The sequence below is a fragment of the Zootoca vivipara genome, chromosome 12, assembly GCF_965207765.1.
Source record: "Zootoca vivipara chromosome 12, rZooViv2.hap1.1, whole genome shotgun sequence".
Taxonomy (NCBI): Eukaryota; Metazoa; Chordata; class Lepidosauria; order Squamata; family Lacertidae; genus Zootoca; species Zootoca vivipara.
In genome coordinates this window covers 24,539,177-24,563,577 of record NC_142595.1, presented here as the reverse complement: position 1 = coordinate 24,563,577, position 24,401 = coordinate 24,539,177, and the positions used below count along the sequence as shown (strand labels likewise).

At 47.6% G+C, this 24,401-nt stretch overlaps 1 protein-coding gene across 6 annotated transcripts in view; it reads left to right on the top strand.

Moving 5' to 3' along the window:
- The window catches only part of RARA (retinoic acid receptor alpha), a 197,538-nt gene that overhangs the window by 171,779 nt on the left and 1,358 nt on the right, over window positions 1–24,401 (top strand). For all 6 annotated transcript variants that reach the window (XM_035135758.3, XM_035135759.3, XM_060281490.2 and 3 more), the window contains 6 exons: window positions 6,564–6,712; window positions 10,197–10,338; window positions 17,440–17,600; window positions 19,017–19,193; window positions 20,211–20,415; window positions 23,558–23,716. In XM_035135758.3, coding sequence (XP_034991649.1) covers window positions 6,564–6,712; window positions 10,197–10,338; window positions 17,440–17,600; window positions 19,017–19,193; window positions 20,211–20,415; window positions 23,558–23,716 — 993 coding nt within the window. The remainder of the gene's footprint in view (window positions 1–6,563; window positions 6,713–10,196; window positions 10,339–17,439; window positions 17,601–19,016; window positions 19,194–20,210; window positions 20,416–23,557; window positions 23,717–24,401) is intronic.

The window sequence follows — 24,401 nt, the reverse complement described above, 5'->3', positions numbered from 1 at the left end:
GGGAGCTTATTCAGGGCAACAAATGTGACTCCTCTATCTTTGTACAGGAGGCTACATTCCTGTCAGGCAAGAGGCATTATCACAGGTCAAGGAGACCTTTCAGCACAGTAAAGGGTGTGGCCTGGGGAGACTCCAACAAGGGCGGGATGGAGAGGCAAAGAAGGCCTCATTCAGACCCCTGCTTTGAAGAAGCGTAGCTTTTAAAATTACATATACTGTACCGGTATATATATGTTCCAAGTCAGGGACATTCCTGGTGATCTCAGATAGTAGCCTTCAACATTTTCAGACCCTGGATACACCTTTTAATGCCATGTGTGCATCTGGGGACCCACTTCTTAATTTGACATAGTGTGTGCTGGTAGTGCTGCTGTTGTGGCCAGGCCCAGTTGTGGGTCTCAACCCACCAGTTGAGGGCCAGTGTTCTAGGGTGCAAACAGCACCACGGGGACTTCTAGATGCCGTTGGGACTCCCAACTCCCATCAACCCCCACCACCCCCACCATTGGCCATCCTGGGAGTTGGAGTCCATATTGGCTGCATAAGAGATGACCGAGGGCCAGCCGCGCTTAAACTTGTTTAAATGTAGAGGCGTCATGTACTGGGAGACATAAGTAGGTGTCATGGCCGAACAGGAAATTGAGGCAAGCAGGGCGCCACCACTGACTTTTCTAAGCGGAACAAAGAGGTCTAATAATGCTAAAGGTCGGAAATGGTTGATTTCTGAATAGGGCTATATGGAATAAATCTAAACTGTTGCCATTCTTGAATCATGAGAGTTGGGTCATCTAGTCCAACCCCCTGCAATGCAGGAAGGTGCAGCTGACCCTTACGGGGATCGAACCTGCAACCTTGGCATTATCAGCACCACACTGAGCTACCTTAAGCCCTGACAGTTAATACCTCAGAATGCAGTCGCTGTGTGTTTCCCTCAGGTTTCCTGGGTTTGTTCTCCAGGAATAAGAGAGCTGAGTAGCCGGAATTGTGTGTGTGTGTGTGTGTGTGTGTGTGTGTGTGTGTGTGAGAGAGAGAGAGAGAGAGAGAGAGAGAGAGAGAGAGAGAGAGAGAGAGAGAGAGAATTAATAGGGCTCTGGGAGCTTAAATGTTCCCCTTCCACTGTACCTTCCTAGACTCGACTCGACTTTTCCATAGCTAGAAACATAGCATAGCCGCCTCTGCTCCAAAATGTTCTGCTTTTCCCTTCTCCTGAAGACTCCATTGCCCTCTGAAAAGCACCCTCTCCCTCTCCTCGCAACAAACCAGCTCCCTTTCCCAAAGTCAGAAGCAGGCCCCAAACCCCTGCTTCCAACTGAATGCTAATTTATATCTTCAGGGAGATTCATGTGGTAAATATCTTTTCCTGGATGGTACCACTTCAGACTGAAGATGAGGTAATTGCAAAACAAAACTAGAAACCTTGCATATACAAAATAAGCATGAAAGGGGAAGTAAAAATGTTTCAGCTTGCCCTGTTCCCTGATGTGCTGCCTTTCTGTGTGCAGGGAGTGAGCGTTCTAATATACCCCACACACTCTCACACACTTCCACCTGAAGTTGTACAGTCCAGGAAAAGCTTGATGATTTGATTCTGCTAAATGTTTTACTTGGCCCTCATTAGAATCCCGTCTTGGCTTCCTGCCTGGTTCCTTGTTTTACTCATGAGTCCAACCCAACAGACTCTTTGCAGACTTGAGGAAACAACCCAGGAGTCCAGGTTACGCTGACTATAATGACAATCGTGATAAATGAGCAACTTTGAGTCAGGGCTTCGTCTCGGACCCGTTTTCTGTTCAGCAGTGGAACAAATGAAATAACAAAGGGTGTTTCTGAGCATCTGTAGAGTGCCCCTCTCTCATCACTGGCTTAACCACAACCAGTTCCCTAAGTATCTGGGATTATGAATAAAGGGGCTTCCAGGAGAGACAGTCTCTCCCTTTTGCAATTCAGCACTGGCTCCAACCTGCTGGGCTCTCGGCCTTTCTCAGAATTAGGAATAGAATCCAGCATTTTAGTTGCTCAGATAGCCATGTGCCTCTGTGTCTCCCCTGTGGTTGGCTTTGGGCCACACTAGGTTGTGTGCATGCATGTGCACATGCGTGCGCATGTTGGAACAGGGGTGGGAGGGGGAATCGGCCTTGTGAGACCTTGCATTTGGGGCCATCAGGGTGAGGACGTCATGGGCCGTGAGTTGGTGCAAAGTCCTCGGGGTGCATTCCCCAGCTGTGAGCCTCTTCCTGCGCAGAGGCCCCACTCAAACGAAACCCCTTTCATGTCTAATCTCCTGGCATGCGCCAGCCCTTTTGTTTGGCAGGCCACATCCTGGCTCCATTCCCTGCAAGGCTTTTTTTGTGTGTGTGTATGTGTATGGGGCTTTTTATTTTTTTTAAAAAAAAAGTGGTCAAGAAAGGGGGAGCTAATCAAACCCATCCTTGGGGGACTGGCCTGGAGGCCTTTCCCATCTGAAGGCCTGCTCACCCTGCGCAGGGCCAGGCCTTTTAATATCCTGTCTGACTGGTTTACTCCGGACTCCGGCTTGAAGAAAAACATCGGCAGACATCCTACAGGAAAGGGGCTGTGGGTGTGCAGCCAAGCGCCTTAACCTTTTCATGCCTGGGGGAGCGGAAAACACATCGCACATGTGCTGGCTGCGCTTCTTTTCATTGCTGCCCTTGTTTTGCGACTGTGCCCTTGCAGGTCCGCGCATTTGCACGGCACAGCTTCTCGTCTGTTTTCATTGACAAGCTGCTCGGACCCACCCTGCACAGTTTGACAACTGTGGCAAAAAAAGAGAGAAAAGAACCCAGCATTTGGTTCCCAGTCTTCCCTCCGCTCTACTCTTCTCTAGATCACAGCCTCTTCTCCCCTCTGGAGAAGGACGGCTGGTCTTGACCCCATGTCTTGTACATGCCGCCACACACACAAACACCCCTCTGGTGAGCTGTCTTGAATCCAGGAGTCGTGGGAACCAAAACATTTGAACAAGGTTGTGCCAGGGTGGAGGTGAGATCAGTAAACTTGTGTGTGTGTGTGTACACACACACACACACAGAGAGAGAGAGAGAGAGAGAGAGAGAGAGAGAGAGAGAGAGAGAGAGAGAGAGAGAGAGAGCACATTTCAAGGAACTGGAGACTAGAAGCTTGGAGGGTGGTTTTCCTCTTGAGTCCACCTCTCTGCTAGTTCAGATTTTCCTTAAAAGATTCCATGTGGCTTGTGGCATACAAGTTGATGGGGGTGCATCTCAGGACCTGTCGCCATGTTACGTTGGATTACAGTTAGTTTTTACGCTGCTTTCCAGCCAGGACAGCCCCAAGGCTGCACATGCAAGTTAAAAGCGAAAAATAAAACAATAAAACACCAATTAACAAAGAAGACTTATCGAGAGAGGGGGGGGAAACAATAGTAAGCCCTGATAACATCTTAGAGAAACAGAAGCAGGATGAAATCGGGGGCCTTGCGCAATGAACACAAGTTGTTGTAAAACTCCAGATGGCAAGATGGCCTTCAGCATCCATTGGGAGGAGTGGAGGGAAGAGTCTGTAAACAGACCTTCCAAGGGAAGGAGGTTCCACAGCCTAAGGAGCCACCATGGAGAAGGCTCGTCCTTTGTACAATGGCAGGACACGGAGCAAAAAAACCCTGCAAATATCTCAATGGTCTAGCAACCTCCTTTGGAAACAAGAAGTCCTTCTGATACCCTGGATGCAAGTTGCTTTGGGATTTGAAACAAACTGGGAGCCAGAGTAGTTCAAAAAATAGAAGAGCAATGGCTTCCACTTGGTGGACCCCAGGGAAAAAGCACTTGGCACCAGTTGTAGTTTCCAGACATACTTCCATGTAGAGCTTACTAGTCTAACCTTAGATGTGACCAAAGCATGAGTGATAGTGGCTGTCTTCTTCAGGAAGGGCTGTGGTGTTGGTTTGTTTTGGGGTTGTTCTTTAATTGAGGCATTTTTATCCCACCTTCACTTCCATAAACTTAGGGCATGTTTACATTAGACTGGGAGAGAAAGGGGGGTGGAGAGAGTCTGACTGTCCTGTCACTCAGGAAGCTTCATGGCTAAGTAGAGATTTGAGCCTCAGGTCCAGTGCTCTAACCACTACACTAGGGGTCAGCAAACTTTTTCAGCAGGGGGCCGGTCCACTGTCCCTCAGACCTTGTGGGGGCGGACTGGACTATATTTTGAAGGGGAAAAAATACGAATGAATTCCTGTGCCCCACAAATAACCCAGAGATGCATTTTAAATAAAAGCACACATTCTACTCATGTAAAAACACGCTGGTTCCCAGACTGTCTGTGGGCCTGATTTAAGAAGGCGATTTGGGCCGGATCCGGCCCCCGGGTCTTAGTTTGCCTACCCATGCACTACACCAACCTGGTTCCACCTCCCCGAGCTGTGCAAAAGTACTTCTGGCTACAGCCACCACTTGAGCATCCAGGAGCACAGGATAATCCCAAAACATGTGCCAGACTCTTGAGAAGGAGGATCATCCCATCCGGAACAGGATAAATACCCATCATTAGGTGAGCTTCCCTGCTGGCCAGCAGAACCTCTGTCTCGCCTTCCATTGTTTCGCCTTCTCCTGTCCCCAGCTTCCTTTAGGCACCTTTTTCATTTTGCCTGCTGAAGGATCTGTATAACTCCAGAGCTTGCGTGACTTTTATGCCAACAGATGTTCTATTCAGTAAAATTAAGCTCACCTTGTTCTGCTGTTTTTTTGGCAAGAGGGAGCTCCCTCCTTAACTAATCCTGCAAGTTGGAATCCCTCAGAATTTTGGCTTCCCATTCCATTTGCTGTAACCCATCTCAGCCCCCTGCTTCCTTCTCTGAGATGGGAATAATATCCAGGCTTTTGGCTGCGTCCAGCCTAGAACTGCTTCCTTCTGCATTGGTGGCTAGGAGTCCAGATTCCCAGACTTTTTCTTCCTCGAGGGATCATCCGTAGGATATATTGCATTTTAAATGTCTTCTAAAAACCCTTTTCTACCTTGCGTCACACTTCTGCCCCATTTCTAACCAGCACCGAACATCTCTTTTGTCGCAACTGCGTTATCTCCCCCACCCACCCACCCACAAAGATGTGTGACATACTTTATAGGGGATTCCCTGCCTCATATCACAGGCACAAGATTGCACTATTGTAGTCAGTGTTAATTACCTTGGAGCAACCACACAACAACTATTCACACCCCTTTTGCCCTAGAAGCAAAAGAACCTAGAACCCTGGTTATTTTGCTAAACTCCATTGTTACGCAGATATGCACTCTGCGAAAGCACAGAGGCACTTTGGTCCGTATAATAACACTGTGTGTGTGTGTTCTGGCATTAAATTTCAGGTTTTGTTGTTGTTGTTGTTTTTAAGACAAGTGTCCGGATTGTTTTATCGTCCTCCTTCCCGAAAGCAAACCCCCTTCCCTTCCAGATCCAGGAATCCAGCAGCCTCACGTCACTACTGCACTGCCTCTCTTTCCCCCTCCCCACCCCACCACCCCACCCTGTTCTGTTGAGCTGCTGCGCCAAGCATGTAAAGCTCCTGGGATTGGCTGTGTCTGGCTCAATCCTACATCTTATTTCTCTGGCCTGAAAATGTCAAATCGCATATCGCTGTGGTGCTATCCCACCCTTGCGGAGAGCATGCTGGAGGCGGCTTCCAAAGCTTCCAGGCCTTCGGGCATCCCCGTTTGGGGTTACTCTTCCCTACTGGGCTGTCCTGTTCCCACTTCTCAGTGTTTCTCAGGGAGGGTATCTTACGTAAAGGCATTACGCTTGCAAAATCTGCCTGCTAAAATATGAGCAGCTGAGCAGCATCCCTCCAGGACAGAGCGCTGGGGCAGCTCAGGCTCCAATCCTGCTGTTGAAACCACAGAATGGTTTTCCCAGGAGGCCAGCTGACATTTTTACTGGGATTTGCCTCTGATTAGCAGCCGTTGCATGATCTGTGGGGGCCCACCCCACCCCAGATTTCTAAGTTCATTCAAGACGAAACCCCAAATTCAGTGCAAAGGATAAAAATCGATAACCAAGCAGCAATTGTTTTAGAATACTGTATAATCTTCCGTGCATCCTGCATTAGTATCCCTGCAGAGAATTTGGAAGGTTTTTTTCTTTTCTTTTCTTTAGGGCAGTTAATAGTAGGCAGAACCAAGTAAGATATTTTTGTGAGCAAATGTCTCAAGAGCACATACCCATGCTCCTTCCTTGTCTTGCGCCTATTTCCCATCACGTGGAAACGCAAATGTGTGAATGGACCATGTCACAGATCAAACGGCATGGACAGAGCTTTCATTTCTCCTCACATCACCTTGCATGCAATGTCCCCCCCCCCCCCCCCGTGGAAACGGTTCACACATTCAGTTCCAGCCAAGCACTCAGTCCTCAAACATAGGGGAGACAAGTGGTGTATGAACACAAGGCCCATAAGTGGCATTATGAAAGTGAATTGGTCGGGTGATTTCATCATGTAGATTCCAGGCAGACTCAAAAATAAAAAAAGGCCGCTTCTTCTGCTTGCGTATTTAGGCCCTGAGAAGCTCACCTGATTTCTCTTTCTCTTTTTCTGCAGCCATTGAAACACAGAGCACCAGCTCGGAAGAGATTGTGCCCAGCCCTCCTTCACCGCCCCCACTGCCCCGAATCTACAAGCCCTGCTTTGTGTGCCAGGATAAGTCTTCTGGCTATCACTATGGGGTCAGCGCCTGTGAAGGATGCAAGGTGAGAACGGAAAGGGCAGCTGGGAAAGGATGAGACCTACCGTATATTCCGGCGTATAAGACGACTGGGCGTATAAGATGACCCCCAACTTTTCCAGTTAAAATATAGAGTTTGGGATATACTCACCATATAAGAAATATAACCCGGCGTATAAGACGACCCCCGACTTTTGAGAAGATTTTCCCCGGGTTAAAAAATAGTCTTATACGTATACATTGCAGGGGAAAGACATTGGGGGGGGGTGCCAATTGTTTGGGTCCTGTACAGTTTTTTAGCTGCCAAGACAGACCACAGGCCAAAGAGGGGCCATGAACATGGAACTCTTGAGAGAGGTACTGCGATCCTGGCTGGCGTGTCCCCCCCCCCCCCAGGCCTTGTTGCTAGGCCCCATTGAAAGTCACACAAACACCCTGTTTCCCTGTTGCTACCACCTTCTCCCCAGCTATATATTTTATAGTGTCCCATAATAATTTGAGGCCACTAAGTTTAGGTTTTGCCCCTATCCCATAGGTATAGAGGGACAGAGCAGTGTTCATGCAGAGGTTAGAAGCCAAGCTCTCCATTCTTCTAGGCTAGGATGAATTTTTAGCATTATCGTTGTCATTGCTAATATTATTATTGTTAGAATTTATCACCTGCCCCTCACTCTAAGGTCCCGGGGTGGCTTACAATTTTAAAAGCCTCATTGATATTAAAGCACAATATTAAAAATAGTGCAAAACAACTTAAAATTACAAAAAACAACAAGAAGATGAGTCCTGAAAATATTACATCTCAAGTATCAAGAAGCGTGTCTTCAGCAGTCTTTGAAATTCCCCAGGTGCGTTTTGCTACTGGCATGTGTCCAATTGCCCCCACGTGGAGATTTCTGGGCACTAGGTTGGCAACCACAGTTTAAAAACCTCTGCCCTTAGTCCATGGTTTAGGCCATTTCCACTGTGTGCGTTTTTCCTTCTTGCATACTGAGACAGGCAAATTGTTATAAGTTCAGCAATGTAGTTGAGGTCATAGGATTGTAGTGTTGGAAGGGACCCCCAGGGTCATCTAGTCCAACCCCCGGCGAATAGATATTCCATCGTTGTGCCTATAGGGTTGCCATATTTTGAAAAGCAAAAAAAAAAGAGGACACACTTGCCGACTTCTACTTTTAACAATGGATTGTTAGGACGACCTTCATTTTACATACCCATGAAAAAGAGGACATGTCCTGGAAAAAGAGGACACATGCCAACCCTTATTGTTGATAGTTCTGGTTCTGCTTGTAACATGAGGACAGCTGGCATGGGCACAAGGGTGTGTTTTACTGTATTCATAAGAGTTGTGTTCACTCTTCTTTTTCAAAATTCCCGTTTATTCCTGTCTTTCTGCTAAGAGGATGAGCTCCAGTTGTTCTACCTGTGTGTGTGTGTGTGCGCACACACACACACACACACACGCACACACACACACGCACACACGGCCTCACTTGCACCGGGCTTGGCAGTGTGACCCTGCAGATCGGGCTGGAAGAGATCAGCCTGAGCGGGCAGGCGCTGTGCTATGTGCTCGGTCCCCACCAGCAAATCCCTTCCCTCTGGCTCATTAACACGAGGCCCTTTGTGCCTCTGGTAGCCTGGAAGAAAGGCCTTTCTCCTTCCCCGCCAGGAGTCTCCTAATCTCATTAGAGGGACGTGGCAATGTTGTCTTCGCTCCCCTCTGCCATTGAGTAGCCGGGTCTCTGCCATGGCCACCCCCGAAGCAATGAGCCTCAACTTCTGACTGCGTGCCTGTCCCACTTGGTTGCAGGCTCTCTCTTTTTTGGTTTAGCACTTAAGAGAACTGCTGACATTTGGTTCTCTTGAGAATGTGCAACATTGGGCTGTTTATATTCTGCACCCCAGTGTACTTTCACAGAGGAGGCGACAATCCTGAGAGTCTTGGGTTTCTAGTCTTCATGTGTAGAACAATATTTGCCCTTCCCTCTTACTCTAAAGGCCTACATTCTCTGAAGCCCTGACTTACTATAACATCAAATATATTCAATTTGCTTAGTTCTGAGAGTATAATTCAGGCTTCCTGGATTTCTTTGAGGTGGGGGCAGCAGTAGTGTGAGGGTAAAGGTAAAGGGACCCCTGACCATTAGGTCCAGTTGTGACCGACTCTGGGGTTGTGGTGCTCACCTCGAATTATTGGTCAAGGGAGCCGGCGTACAGCTTCTAGGTCATGTGGCCAGCATGACTAAGCCGCTTCTGGCGAACCAGAGCAACACACGGAAACGCCCTTTACCTTCCCACCGGAGTGGTACCTATTTATCTACTGGCACTTTGACGTGCTTTCGAACTGCTAGGTTGGCAGGAGCTGGCACCAAACAACGGGCGCTCACCCCGTTGCGGGGATTCAAACCGCCGACCTTCTGATCAGCAAGCCCTACACGACTCTGTGGTTTAACCCACAGTGCCACCTGTGTCCCTGGTATACCTAATTGCAAATTCAAATGTATCCCTATTGTGTTTTATGACTTCCTTGATATTATATGTGAGCTGGAACTGGTCTATGACCGAAATAATAAATTCAATTCATTTACTTCTGGTAAATGGGCCACCATTAGCCTCTAGAGGAACATGTCCCGGGCTTTTTAGACTCGTCTCCCCATGTGCTATCTGAAACCAAAGGAGCATATTGGTTGCCAGATGTGAAATATATTGGCATTATTTTCATCTCTCCTACCCCACTACTGTGCCCTGGGCAGGGCAGCTCTTAACATTTCAACAGCAGAAAAGGAAGAGCCTGTGGGGCCCTCTAGAGCAGTGGTCATCAACCCCCGGGCCATAGACCGGTACCGGTCCGTGGATCAATTGGTACCGGGCCGCCCAAGGAACATTAAATACAATTAAATTAAAATTATTAAATCAAAACAATATAAATAAAATATAAACAATCAACGTCCCCCCCCCCAGCGGGCCGCAGTAAAATTACCAAACGTTGACTGGTCCACGGCGATAAAAAGGTTGGGGAGCACTGCTCTAGAGGATGTTGGACTCCAAGTCCCATCAGCCCCAGCCAGTGGTCAAGGATGATGGGAGTTGTAGTCAGTGGCACCTGTGGGGGCAAGGCTGCAGGTTTCCAACCCCTGCTGTAGTAATTTTTTTTTAGCATGTGCAAAGCGCTTCATGTGCATTCTTTGTTTGTTTGTTTGTTTACTCACTCACTTGAAAGGATTTATACCCTGCTCTTGAGCCAGGAAAGCTCACTCCCAGAGCGTCCTTGCAAATCAATAAGAATAACACAGCCCCTTCCTTCAGACTTATGATATAAAAAGGCAGGACATAGAAGCAGGGTGGTGTTGGGGAAGGACACACACACACACCATCCGGTCTCTGGGGAGCCAATCACACGGCAGCAACACTGGCAGAGCCCAGTGGGGGGCTGAAAGTGAGGGAAGGAAGGGTCTGCCTTGGTCTCATGCCTTGCTTCCCCCCTCTTCTTCTCCCCCCCCCTTTTACAGGGCTTTTTCCGCCGCAGCATCCAGAAGAACATGGTGTACACCTGTCACCGCGACAAGAACTGCATCATCAACAAAGTGACGCGGAACCGCTGTCAATACTGCCGCCTGCAGAAGTGCTTCGAAGTTGGCATGTCCAAGGAGTGTAAGTGGAGAGGAAGCGAAGCTGCTATGCATCCTCTTAAAGCAGTGGTGGGCAAACTTGGGCCTCCAGCTGTTTTTGGCTACAATTGCCATCATCCCTGACAACTTGTCCTGTTAGCTAGGGATGATGGGAGTTGTAGTCCAAAAACAGCTGGAGGCCCAAGTTTGCCCACCACTGTCTTAAAGTAACAGGTCCTCACCCCCACCCTGAATGCCTTTCCACATTCGAAACTCACAAGGGCCATTGAGCAAAGTCAACGGGTTGGGGAGATCCTGATTCGAATCTCCACGAAGGCTGTTGGCCATCCTTGTTGGCCAATCCACAGGCTGTGTCTCCCTTAATAACAGTAGAGCGTTTTCATATCATAATTCAAACCAGAGTGCTGCTGAGAGTCCCCTGTGATACGGAGGTCGAAGGGTGAGGGCTATAGTAGTCCTGGAAAGACTTTGGAGGAGGAAGAGGAAAGAGAAGACCTGATATGGAACAGAGTATGTAACAGGGGCCATTGACATAGTCACTTGCAGCAGGAGAGAAAAAAAAAGAAAAGAAAAAGGCAAGGGAGAGGAGAGAGCCAGGAATTGTTCATTTTTGAAAGTCAGATTTCTAGTCCTCAGGATTACAGAGGCAAATTCAAAGTTTTGTGGTTGTGTTGGCGAAAACTTCCAGGGTTTAGCAAAGAGAGGGTCGTACCCAGTGCTAGTTGTACTCAGAGGAGACTCAATCGAAATCGGTGACTCTAAGTTAGTCATGTCCCTTAATTTTAAGGGGCCTGTTCTGAACAGGGTTTGCGTTGGCTGCAACCCAGAATGTCTGAGCCGTGCATGACTGCTACACCTTCCTTGAGGTTTCAAGGCATGGTTATGGCTTCCCTGCCAATGCGCTCTCTACTTCCCACTCGGCCGTATCTTTCCTCCTGCACGACATCTCTTGTGGAAATAATAATAATAATAATGCAATGTTTGCATTTAAAAAAATAAATAAATCATCAAATTGACCAGTGCAAATATAGCATGTTGCAGTTGTATGGATATTTAGGAATTAGGTCCAGTTTCACATTTTGGGGGGGGGGAAGGGGAAGGGTTCCCCATTCTCACTGGTTCTTGGAGGGGGGAGCTCACCTCTCCTGCCCAACATGACTGCCCTCGCCCTCCTCCAACCTCCCCCCAAAACAGCTGCCATTGATATGGAGGGATTTTTCCAGCTTTCACCCCAAAGGGATGGTGCGTGGAGCTCGCCCCTCTGCTTTGTGCTAATTTTGAGGGTGTTTCCCCGGCAACCGGTGATTAATGATGTCAGAGATAAATGACGCAGACAGGGCCCTCCTGGCGTCTGCAGTGCCTAGTTGTCATGGCTCCCGACTGTAATGGGGGCGGGGGCGGAGGGAACCCCACTTCGCCATGACAACTCCAAGGGTGAGATTAATAAACCCTTGGGGTGGGGAAATAGCAGATTGATCCAGTCGAAAGGGAGGGTTGGATGGGTGGGGAATCGGTGGTTGATCTGGGACATTGGCGACCCTGCCCTCCCCAACCCCTTTTGCCTTTTAGGTGAGAAACAGGATAATGAAGAAATAGGGTAATCAGGGTGGGGTGGGGCAGGTATTATTCTGGCCTAGTCCCGGCCTTGCTCTCCACCCATTTTTGCTGAGTAGCAATATATAATCCTGGAGTCCCTTTTTAATGACCCACAGCCCATCTGTCGGCCCTGGAGATGTTGTAGAGAAAGATGACTTTGCTGACCAAATAATAGCTGGCGGGAGGACGACTCTCGTTGAATTCAGGTACAGAGCTAAGGCAGGGCAGGAACCGATGTCTTCATGAGATGTAGAACCACTCTTTTTTCCAGGGAGGAAGGGAATTCAAGTACAAACCAAACTGAAATGTTTGTTAGGGAGCGGGCGCAGAAAATGAGGAACGCGGGGGCACCTTTCCCAAAGCTGCTTTTAAGATGCGCCAACAACACACACACACACACACACAAACATTTCTCCTTGTGCCAGCTGCTTTTTCTCCCCCCAGCCCCTATGTGATGATGGATGCAGTATTTCCCCCCCGCCCCAACTGCTTGTCTGGACTGCGCTTTATTGAATTTACCAAGCAGACATGACTGATTTCCGAATTATCCCCCTCCCTCCCGCCCCCACCTCCTCCCTCAGGCAGGGCGGTGAAATGTACCAGCCCACTGTGAGCGAAAGACTCATCTGGCGTTGCCACCGCCTCACGATTTGTATTTATTTTATTAATATATAGATATGTGTGTGTGTGTGTTTTAAGGAAAAAGAAAAGCCCAAAAGGGCGCACACCAACCATACATTCCCACATGACTTCCTCCAGGAATTATCCTACTATGGAGTCCTGTGGAAGGATATAATGCCACAAGAGAGACAAAAAACAAAACAACGTACACAAAGCTTTGTGCTTGCCTTGATAAATCCCTTCCACGCAGACGCAACGCCACAAATCTGATGCATGTGGCCACGTCTTGTTGAGCAGCCCTTGGGTCTTAGTTCTGTAGTTTGTGAACAGTTTTTTTGTTCTATGTAGGTTAATTAAATTAGTTAAGAAGCTCTTGCTTGACTTTCTTTTGTCTGCTTGAATTTCTAACCTCTTCTCATGTTTAGGGTTCCTGGCAGGTTAGAGAGAGAGAGAGAGAGGGAAGACATGTAGGAAACAACCCATTTCAGATACCTTGGCACAACACAACAAACACTTAGTGATCCGCTCCCTTTGCTAGCTCCCCACCCCCATGTGCCAATAAACAGCCTGTGCAGAGAAGGTTGTGGACACTTCCTTAAGAGATTTGGGTGTTGGCGAGTTTCCAGTGGTAGAGAATTCCACCCCTGCCTGTCCTCACTGTCTGAGTTTGCAGAGTGGATGGTCCTCATGAGGACTATGCCCTTGGTAGGTCTTAGGGAGGAAGACATTTCAGGAACTAATGGCTGAAAGTGGAGCAGGACAAACAAGACGCAGGTTAGGATGGCAGGCTAGCTTAGGTCTGGAGGGTGGCCTGTCCTCCCTTCCTTTGGTGGGGTTGCACTCCCCCTGAAGGAAAATCCTTGCAATCTCATGTTCACCTGGACCCTTCTTTTCTGTTGGGTAGATAGATTTTTGTGTGTTGTGTACGCATGTGCAGGGCCTTATCAGTGGTGATTCTCAAGCTCTGTAACATGTGCCTCAAGAGCAAACACCTCAAACTGTTTGCTTCTTGACATTTCAGCTGCTGGTTAAAGTTTCTTTTTTTAAAAAAAATAATATTTTTATTGATTTTATAAAGAATTCATAAAAGAAAAGAATTAAAAAGACAATATAAAAATAAAAAAGATACAAAAATAGAAATAAAAAATAGCAAAAAGGACGTAAAAACAAAAAAACAAAAAATGATAATAACACATTCTTGTTAACATCTTATCATTGACCTCCCCGCCCCTCCCTTTCCCGATTCTTATTTTCCAGATCTTTTATACAGCTTTCGTAATACTTATACAAAATTAAACATTTACAATTCTTATTCTTCCATCATTACTATTTCCTTTCCAAATTTAAGCACCCTCCTGACTTCTTCTAATTATATCCTTTAGCCTCTATTTACTCTCTAGGAAATATATCGTGTTCCCAATCCTCCCTCTTTTTAAATAATTGTCATTCTTCTTGGTTTTTTCCCCTACCTCTCCTGGGAGCAATTCCCTCAAAGCCATCCCCAGATCCGTATTCCTTAAACCTTAATCCTTAGACCTTTCCATTTCTTAAACCTCATTGACCGTCCTTTGATTAATACTTCATAAAAAATAATACATTTTTACCCCACACCCTCCCTGGACCTCTCCTTCCCAAACCGCTCTCCCCTTTTCCTTTTTTGTTGTTTCTTATACTCAATCTGTTTCCCTCCCACATCTTCTTTTCCTTTGTCCCCCAATATCATCAAACTTCTGACTGGATTGTGTCCCCCTTCTCTCACTAGGGAGACACAGAACCAGTCCCAATCGTCATTTTCTACCACATCTTGATTGTCTCTGACTGGGGCCTGGTCTCCCTCTCTCACTGGCAGACCAGAACCCCAGACTTTGTCCCAGTCTGGAGAGTCTTGCATCCAATAGAGTTCTTTTTCGGCCACTCTCACTGGCTGCTCTTCATCCGACTGCTCCTTTTTTTCTTCTTCTTCTTGTAAATTTCCTCCGTGATCATCTTCTTCTTGCTGTTCTTCCTGTTCTTGTGGTAGGAAAGCTTCCACTTGGGGTTGTAAAGTCCTTTTGGGATAGCACAGTTCTTCAGTCATTTCTTGGATAAAATCCAAAATCTGTTGTACGGTGATCTCTTCCCCCTGCATGTCGGTTGTTTTGTCTGGCTAAGTCCTTTATCTTCTCGTATTACAGCAGGAAGCATATAGTGTGGTTCCCAGGGTGGTGCTAGTGTCCTTTGTTTGTTATGTTTACAATAAAAAAAAAGTCTCTTTTACACCCCACGGCCAAGATTTCTTGAGTCTCAGAGTCTCAAAGTCTCAAAGTAATACAAAATCACGCTATATTGTAACTATACTTCCAAAGTTCTCCGTTGCTGATACATTCTTTCCCCTCGTTTCCTCACTAGTTTCTCTGGTAATGGCTTCCAGAGTCCCGCTCCCAGGGTCCCGGGGGGAATCGTTTAATCTCACAACGTCCTTTGCAGAGATCTAAAATAAAATACTCTCTTCCCTCGGCTCTGCCCTAAGGGAAGGGTTCAAGTTAACTTTCTTAGAAGAGTTCGTATCCTTTCGTAAACACGGCTGCAGGCTAGTTAGCTGCTGGTTGGAATATCGGTAAGGGGGGGAGCGACCTCCGTTCCCTTGTAATTTAAACTCCCCTCCCGTGTCCAAATTCAAATCTCTCAAAGCCAATTCTTCTTTCTTTTTACTCACGGTCAAATTCTATTTTTGGAGGTATCTGCCGCTCTCCTGTCGTCGGATTGGAGCTTTCCGCCATCCAAGTAGCACTGGACCCAAGGCTCCATCGCGTTCTCTCTGCTCACGGTGCCCCCGAATAGAGGCTTTCCGGGCAGCGAATCGCAACTTAATGGGGCACAGCTGGGAAATCCAAGCCCCCAGAACGCACAATCTGGGGTTCTACGGGTGGTCGCGGCGCTCGCGCGACTCACCCCTCCCTTGGTGGCGGTGGGTGTCTCGGCGCCCGAGACGAACCCCGCCGAGCGACAATGGCGGCAAACCGGAAGTCCAGCTGCTGGTTAAAGTTTCATTGCTCATGAAGAAGACTCTTTAACGGTGGCTGGTCATTTTTTATACCGACACACGAAGCACCTCTCTCTCTCTCTCTCTCTCTCTCTCTCTCTCTCTCTCTCTGCTTTGTTCTTTGATAACTATTTCTAAGCATATATGTGATTTTTTTTCTTGAAATTACTTAAAAAAACTGATGATTGAATGTGATCTCAGGTGCTGCTTTTTTGGCAGCAAGGGAAAAAAGGTATAGAAGTGCTGAACTAAACAGACTGATATTGGAAGTAAGAATATAATGGTTAAATATTTCTGGGAGCAAAGAAAACCACACTTAGCTGGATAAATGTGTGGTTTCTGTTGCTTCGGCTGCCAGTCACTGAGGTCTGGAAGGGATGCACACACATGTGGGTATGTGGGCACACACACATGCTCCATAGATGCCAACTCCCAGATTGAAAAATCCGGGATGGGCACTGGAAGCCGCGCTGCGGTCATTTTGGAACTGGGCAGAGCAGCACCGGAAGTCGCTTCTACGCATGTTCTGCCCATTTCCAAAATGGCCACAGCGCCAGAAATCGCTTCTGCGCATGTCCAGAGACTCCAGACGGTAAGAATCCGGAGGATTTACGGGGTTTTTAAAAATCTGGGCTGCCAGCGGGAAACAGCTGGAAAAACGGGGGTTTCCCGGGGAATACGGGGGAATTGGCAGCTATGACATGCTTTTTTGCACATATTGCATGCACACACATCCATCATGAGACCAGGTTGTGTTTTCCTAGCTTCCCAGGGGCATGAAAAGCTGCCACATAGTAAACAAGATGCCTCATGGCAAGTTGTGGCATCAAGTAAATGATTTGGTGAATGAATACATTCTGTTTGCATTCCAGGACTGACGAAGGTAGGATTGGGAACGGATCCAATTTACTATAGAGGCAGGTAGGGGAGGTGTCTCCCTCCTCTCCTGCAACATCTAGTTGCGAACCAGTGTTAGAAACTCAGCTATATAAGTTAGGCGCCAAATGGCTCTTTAAACCAGGGTTACAGTCACCAAAACGGAAAGCCTAGTTGCCTTTTTGTGGTCCAGACAGCTCGAAAGTCATATTTTTCAATACAACTTTTTGGCTCCTGAAACCCCATTCTGATTGTGCAGATAAAAAGATCATGGGTAGAATTTTACAGCCAAATGCACCTGGCAAATTCCGAATGCTGTTGTGATCACTTTCTTGAGACCTCAGGAGCTATTTGATCTGCAGGCCCGCTTCCAGTTTGCACACTCGTTCTCCGATGTGACACACAGTGGCATGGATTGGGAAGGCTGATCTGTCAGTGGAGCTAGGGCAGGGTGGCCAACTGGTAGAAGGGTGCTGAGAGATGGCTTTCGGCTGAGGCATTTTTGTTGTATTTGTGTGTCTTTGTTTCTTGGATGCCTCCCTCGCGGAAGGGCTGCAGCTCGGTGGTGGGAGCACCCTTCTTCATTTGCAGAAGGCCCCAGGTTCAGTGGCCACCTGTCTTAGATGCTTTAGTTGAGATTCCTGCATTGCCGTGGGTTGGGGGTCCCTTCCAACTCTTTCATTGAATCCCTGGCACCTGCAGGTAGGGCTGGGAATACCCCCTGCCTGCATTAAATCCTTGCAGTTTTGTTGACAGTAACTGAGCTTGATGGACCAGTGGTGTCACTAAGTATCAGCCATCTCCTTTGGTTTCCATTCAAGTGCATTTCTTTTTCTTTTTCCATTTGTTGTTGTCGTTACATAATGAATCACAAATAATGGCCATGGCCAAAGATGGAGGAAGGGTGGGTGGGTTCTCCCTTAAGGGCTCTTCTTGATTTCTCACTCTCTCGGAAAGCGCCGATCCTCACTTTGCGATCCTCTCTTCTTTGCTTGCCCTCCTCTACAGCCGTCCGGAACGACAGGAACAAGAAGAAGAAAGACGCCCCCAAGCAGGAATGTTCGGAGAGCTACATCATCACGCCTGAGGTGGAGGACCTCATAGAGAAAGTGCGCAAAGCCCACCAGGAGACCTTCCCTGCCCTCTGCCAGCTGGGAAAGTACACCACGGTGAGTGGCAGCCCGAGGGAGGCAGTGGGAGGGGAGGAGGAAGTGTGAGCTGGAAGTGTTGATTGGTGCAGTTGGCGGGGAGGTGGGATCCATAGGCAGTCAGCTGGTGTGGGGTGGGGAACCTCAGCTGGGGCTATGAGAATTCTGCACTTAGAATTGTAGCGTTGGACATGGAGCGCGAAGGTCTCATGTAGTCCAACCCGCTGCAGTGTGGAGCTCGAACCCATGACCCTGAGATTAAGTGTCTCATGCTCTACTGACTGAGCTGGACAACTCCCTGAAATTCTGCTACAAAAACAAAACAAGCCATAACTCTGCAACCTTGATCAATTTTGCTAGTTGAGCACCTTGGTCCTTGCTGGTTTGCTTTCCATATTTTATCCCTCTGAAACTGCCTTTTGCAGAGTCCAGACTAATTGTCCGTCCAATCCACATGGAGCAGCTCTTCAGAAAAGGTCTTTCCACATCACTTCCTTCATGATCCTTTTAACCAGGGGTGGAATATGAGATATTTGCAATGGCCCATTCTGTCTTCCGCTAGCTGGACTACGCAGCTCCACACTCCTTGCTTCTGAGTTTCCCCTGGGCGCTTGCCACATTACTTAGGCACCTCTATCCAGCCACAAGGGCAAGGAACCTGCTTGTGTTGTTTTATAAATTCATCCTGTCTTTTAGTACAGTGCCTACACAAGGCAGCTTCCAGGACTGCTCAGGTGAAAGCTGAGTCTCTCAAGAGGAGCTGCTTAGTTAGGCCAGCAGTTCAGAAAGATGGCAGAAAACAAGTCCCAGCCCAATATGTGCAGATGTGGCACTCATGAAATGTTCATTTGCATTTGTAACAGCTGTCCAGAGTTGGAAGATGCTACTTTTAAAGATAGTCCCCAAAATGACAGAGAAACACAAAACTATAATAAATTATTCTCCTTACCTGCACCTGGATTTTATGTTTTCATGCATTGTTGTACAGTGGTACCTCGGTTTACAAACTTAATCCATTCCGGAAGTCCGTTCTTAAACTGAAACCCGTTCTTAAACCAAGGCGTGCTTTCCCTAATGTCTCTCGCCGCTGGTGCCCTTCCACCATTCGGCTTCTGTTCTTAGACCAAGGTAAAGTTCGCAAATCGGGATACTACTTCCGGTTTTGCGGAGTTCGAAAACTGAATAGTTCGTAAACAGGGCTGTTCTTAAACTGAGGTACCACTGTATAGTATAGTCCAGACAGTGTAGCCGGAGAATCGATTTCTTCTTAATCTGCCACTTCAAGAGAGAGAGAGTGCGTGTGTATTGGGGGGGGGGGGTTGGAATCCAACCCCCACCTTTTTTGGCCCCAGTCTCAAATGCATTCAGCTCTCCCTCTTTTCTTTTCCTTTCTGTCTTTTCATGTGTTTCTGGTCTCTTCTCCTCCCTGCTCCACAGAACAACAGTTCGGATCAGCGGGTCTCTCTCGACATCGACCTGTGGGACAAGTTTAGTGAGTTGTCCACAAAGTGTATCATCAAGACAGTCGAATTCGCCAAGCAGTTGCCGGGCTTCACCACACTCACCATCGCCGACCAGATCACGCTCCTGAAAGCCGCCTGTCTAGACATCCTGGTGAGTCCCACCCCTCTTTCAGACAGCGGCAAGTCATTGGAATCCTTGAACCTGTAGGGCAGACATCTTCAGCCTCTTCAGAACCAAAGACCATGCATTGGGGGACCCTTTTCTTTTTATCATTATGGTGGCCGTGCTGCCATTACTATCCACCCTAGATCAGTCCATGGTCCAGCAGTGGGTCCCAACACATTAGTGCAGTGTCTCCCAAGCTTGGGTCTCCAGCTGTTGCTGGACCACAACTCCCATGATCCCTAGCTAAGAGGACCAGTGGCCAGGGATGATGGGAACTGTAGTCCAAAACATCTGGAGGGCCTAAGTTTGGGGGTTCCTGCTATAAGGGGGTAGGGGAGCCTGAGTACATGAGAATTGTGGAGTTGGAAGGACTCTCAAGGATCATTTAGTCCAACTGCTGCAATGTAGGAATCACAGCTGAAGAATCCTTGGCAGGTAAGCTATCCAACCACTGCTTAAAAACCTCCCTGTAAGGAGAGTCCACAATCCATGCCACTGTCGGAACAGCGCTCTCTATCAAAAAGTTTTTTCCTAAAGTATAGCCAGAACCTCCTTTCTTGTACCTTGGATCCCAAACAACTTGGTACTCGGATGTTTTGGCTCCCGGACGCCACGAACCTGAAAGTGAGTGTTCTGGTTTGCGAACATTCTTTGGAACCCAAACATCTGACAGGGCTTCTGATTGGCTGCAGGAGCTTCCTGCAGCCAATCAGAAGCTGCGCTTTGGTTTCTGAACGTTCTGAAAGTCGAACGGACTTCTGGAACGGATTCCGTTTGACTTCCAAGATACGACTGTAGGTTGAATTGATTGGTTTGGGTCCTCCTACCCTCTGCAGCAGCAGAAAACAAGCTTGCTCCATCATCTGGTTCTCATCTCCTAAAAAAAGCACACAAATGAACCCATATCCACCACCTCATAGTAACTGATGCTTTGCGGAACGTGGAAGACATTGGGAGCCTATGTGTGTGATGCATGCCTCTCTCCCGCATGCTCCTTCCTAGATCCTACGGATATGCACGCGCTACACCCCAGAGCAGGACACCATGACGTTCTCGGACGGCCTGACGCTCAACCGCACTCAGATGCACAATGCAGGCTTCGGGCCCCTCACAGACCTGGTCTTCGCCTTCGCCAACCAGCTACTGCCACTCGAGATGGATGACGCCGAAACAGGGCTCCTCAGCGCTATCTGCCTCATATGCGGGGGTGAGCACTGTTAATGGGACTGAGAGCAGGACCGAGTCCTGGACTGATGTCCTCCGTTCTCAGGGTTTGGCTAGTGGGTGTGTATAGTCATAGTCGTAGCTCTGCACTGTGTGTGTGTGTGTGTGTGTGTGTGTGTGTGTGTGTGTTGTCCCTCAAACGCAGGCATCCCCAAACTTCAGCCCTCCAGATGTTTTGGACTACAATTCCCATCATCCCTGACCACTGGTCCTGTTAGCTAGGGATCATGGGAGTTGTAGGGCAAAACATCTGGAGGGCCGCAGTTTGGGGGTGCCTGCTCAAACGTGAAAAGGGAACAAGACCTGATAACGAAAAAAAAATTCCTTCCAGTAGCTCATACCAATAACAAACTTAGTTGAAAAACTTTTTTTATTTTGTTTCGACTACGTCAGACCAACACAGACCAACACAACCTGTAACTAAGACCTGATAAATCAGACATAACTAAAGTTTTGCAAAACCACAACTTCTTCACCCTGGGCCGCCCAGAGTTCCCTCAGAGGACACATTGATAGTTAAACTACTCGTGAGATTTGTAGCTCTATGAGGGAAATAATGGTCTCAGCAGCCTTAACAAACTACATTTCTCTTGACTGCTTAAAGTGGCATGATGTTGCTTTAAACATTGAGTGCCGATGGGGCCCGGGGGGGGGGAACGGGCCAGATTTTCCTAGAATTCAGATTCTAGGATTCTCCTTGCACTCAGAAGTGTTAAGTCCAGTTCCCCAGTGTTGGTTTCTTAAATTGGTTTTTGTTGTTTCCCTTGGGCGAGTGTTCCCAGAAGTGAATATTTGTAGTGATGGAAGCAGTCCAAAACTGTTTGCTTGAAATGAGAATCGCTGAAGGAAGACCTAATAAAAACCCCAGTTTATAACGGTCATTGGAATCCTGTAGCAAACATTTCCCTGAACCATTCCACCTAAATTTCTGTGACTTATCTCCCATCTTTCTTTAAAGCAAAACAAAGTAACTCCTTGGTACATAGACCAAACATGTCAAGAGTCTGGTCTCGTTCTCAGCCTTGATAAGCTATTTATTCATGTGCGGGGATTTTTTTAATTGAATTTTATTTTGCCAAGAGAGCACTAATGCATGTAAAACTCCCTCATCATCTTGCAGCCTGAAGTAATGTTAAAAGACCAGGAAATCATTTGCCATTTGCAGCTACTGAATGTTAAAACTCTAAAACTTGAGACTCAGCCATGGAGCTTTGAGTCAAGGCAAAATTATACAGTGGTGCCTCGCAAGATGAATTTTATTCGTTCCGCGAGTCAATTCGTTTTGCAAAAAATTCATCTTGCGAATCGTGTTTTCCCATAGGAATGCATTGAAATTTCTTTTTTTGCCCATAGGAATGCATTAATTAAATTTCAATGCATTCCTATGGGAAATCGCAATTCGCAAGATGAATTTTTCGCAAAACGAATTCGTCTTGCGAGTCACCATCAGATCATGATTCAAATTCGTCTTGCAGGGCATTCGTCTTGCGAGGTACCACTGTATTCACATGAACATGGATGGTTGTAAGCCAGCCCTCCTCCACAGGAGGTCTATGAGTGATGTTATATTTATTTTAGAGCAAAGTATTTGGGTGCAAACCCCCCTCCCAAAAAGAACTCTAGAAACCCAATCATGTCTGCTCTGGAAACCGGAACCACTTGGATTTACCTGCCATTGTTACTTTCTGAAGGTGCTGAGAATTGAGGCCCCCTGTGCCTTTGCACCAAAATACTGTTTCTGAGGTTCCTCTGAAGCAAGGGGAGGGGAAAGGGCCATAACAGGGTCACTTGTTGCAGTGAGATAGTTCTTGAGCCTTTCTTCACCTGATATTAAGTGCCTGGAAACTTCCATTTCACTGTATCTGAAGAAGTGTGCATGCACACGAAAGCTCATACCAAAATAAAAACTTAGTTGGTCTTTAAGGTGCTACTGAAGGATTTTTTTTTATTTTCCTTCACCTGATATTGTTCCTTTAGAAACATTTTTGTTGACTACAATCTGCGAATTATCGCAAACCCTTGCACATCTTCTATTTTGCCAGGGCCTTTTCATTAGGGAACATCCCTGTCCAACAGCACCATCTGGTGGCAGGAAGTTAGTTTGGTGGGAGGCATGAAACAATGCACTTTTTTTTAAAAAAAAAGCTTTTGATGAACGAGAGAAGATTTTTGCAAGGCTCGGCAGCGGGGAGGAGAGGTGGTGTTGCCTTCATGCGCTATGAGGTTCAGAATATTTTCAAACACCAATGCTAATGACTGAAAGGTTAGAGGAAGCTTGTTCCCCACATTGGTGACAATGCTGTCATGGAACTCACATGCACTGACTTTTACTGTGTAGGGAAGAGTGCGAAAACCGCATGTGCAGTTGCAATCTGTAGCTTTTAAGCATGCGCCAGTTGCACACCATGGCAATCTTGCTGTGTGCAGGCACTGGAAAGTCACAGCTTTCCCTAGCAGGTGTGCCTTTTTGCAAAACAGCCCCATGGTGCGATCATCACATGCGGCAAGCAACATGTATGGTGGTTTTTTTTGTGGGTGGTTGTGTCTTTTTTAAGAAGTGATTTGGGTGTAGGAAACCCCATTGTGGCCCTCAAGTGTGAGATGTACCCCCTTACTCTAAATTCATTTGTGGAGCCTGGGGCTTAGAACAAGAGAAGGACATCGAAAACTGAGGAAAACTGGGGTCTCGAAACGCAGCAGCACGTGTGAATTCTGCATATGGATGGAAATTTTCTAGGCTTGTCCGGAACGCAGTGGTTCCCACGTGCTCGCAAATGGTCTTATGATCATGGTGTGTGTGCTTCTTTTCCACAGGTGTGAAAGAAGAAACTGCAGCCATGTAATTTCTGCCTGTTGTGCATCTTTTTAAAATGCAAAGCAATTTGGAGGGAGGGGAGGGAATAATGCCTTTCATATAGTCTGAGAAGTGACGTGTGTGTGTGTGTGTATCCATGTATTGTGATGCATGCATTGATAAATACAGTACAACACAAATTCCTTGTTAGGTTCATAGACAATGGCTCTTATTAGGCGCGTTTTTCTCTTATTTTTTTTGTATTCTGTGTGTTGTGCATATGTATTCTGTGCCCGTTGTTTCTCTAAGTGCCTCCCCTCCCTCTGCTCAGATCGGCAAGACCTGGAGCAGCCGGACCGTGTGGACAAATTGCAGGAGCCACTGTTGGAAGCCCTGAAAATCTACGTGAGGAAGAGGAGGCCTAGCAAGCCCCACATGTTCCCCAAGATGCTGATGAAGATCACGGACCTGAGAAGCATTAGCGCAAAGGGTGAGGGCAGGGCTCCGGGTTCTGCACAGGGAGTCTCTCTCTTCATTTTGAGATGCGCACTGGGGACTTGAAACGTGCCCAAAATGCCTAAAAACTCCCAAGCGTGAATGCAACAGACAGGTATTCAAAAGCATCTGCTTGAGATTCCTTGCAGCTCCCCCACAGAGTGTGTGACTGAGGGGCAAAGCTTGGATTTGTTGCAAAGGATCAGCCCATTATTGCATGGCAAGGAGGGGAGGCTCAGCAAAGAGGTGATGTGAGTTATGTTCCCCACCCACCCAGTCATGGAGTGGCTGGATACAGAGGAGTTGGGGGGGAGGAGGCACCAGCTGGGGAACCCCTAAGGTGAATTCCCCAGAGGAAGGAGGCCCGGAGCCAGGGGATTGGTGGTGGGATGACTGTGAGCAGCCAGAGGGAGAAGAGGGGTGAGACTGGGAGGAGGAGATGTTGGAAGCAGAAGAGGCAACAGGGTTTAGTGAGCAGGAAGAGGCTGTGGCAGAGAGCGGGCTGGAGGCAGGCTGCTGAAGAAGCCAGGGCCTTTTCCTCTCCTGCAAGTACCCAGCTCCCCTCCTCCCGAACCAGAAAAGGTATGAAGAGAGCAGAGAAAAGACAGGCATTGCATCAAAATCTCAGATTGCTTGGGAAGGACCCAGGGGGAGGTGTCTTACAGAGCTGTGGGAAGGCG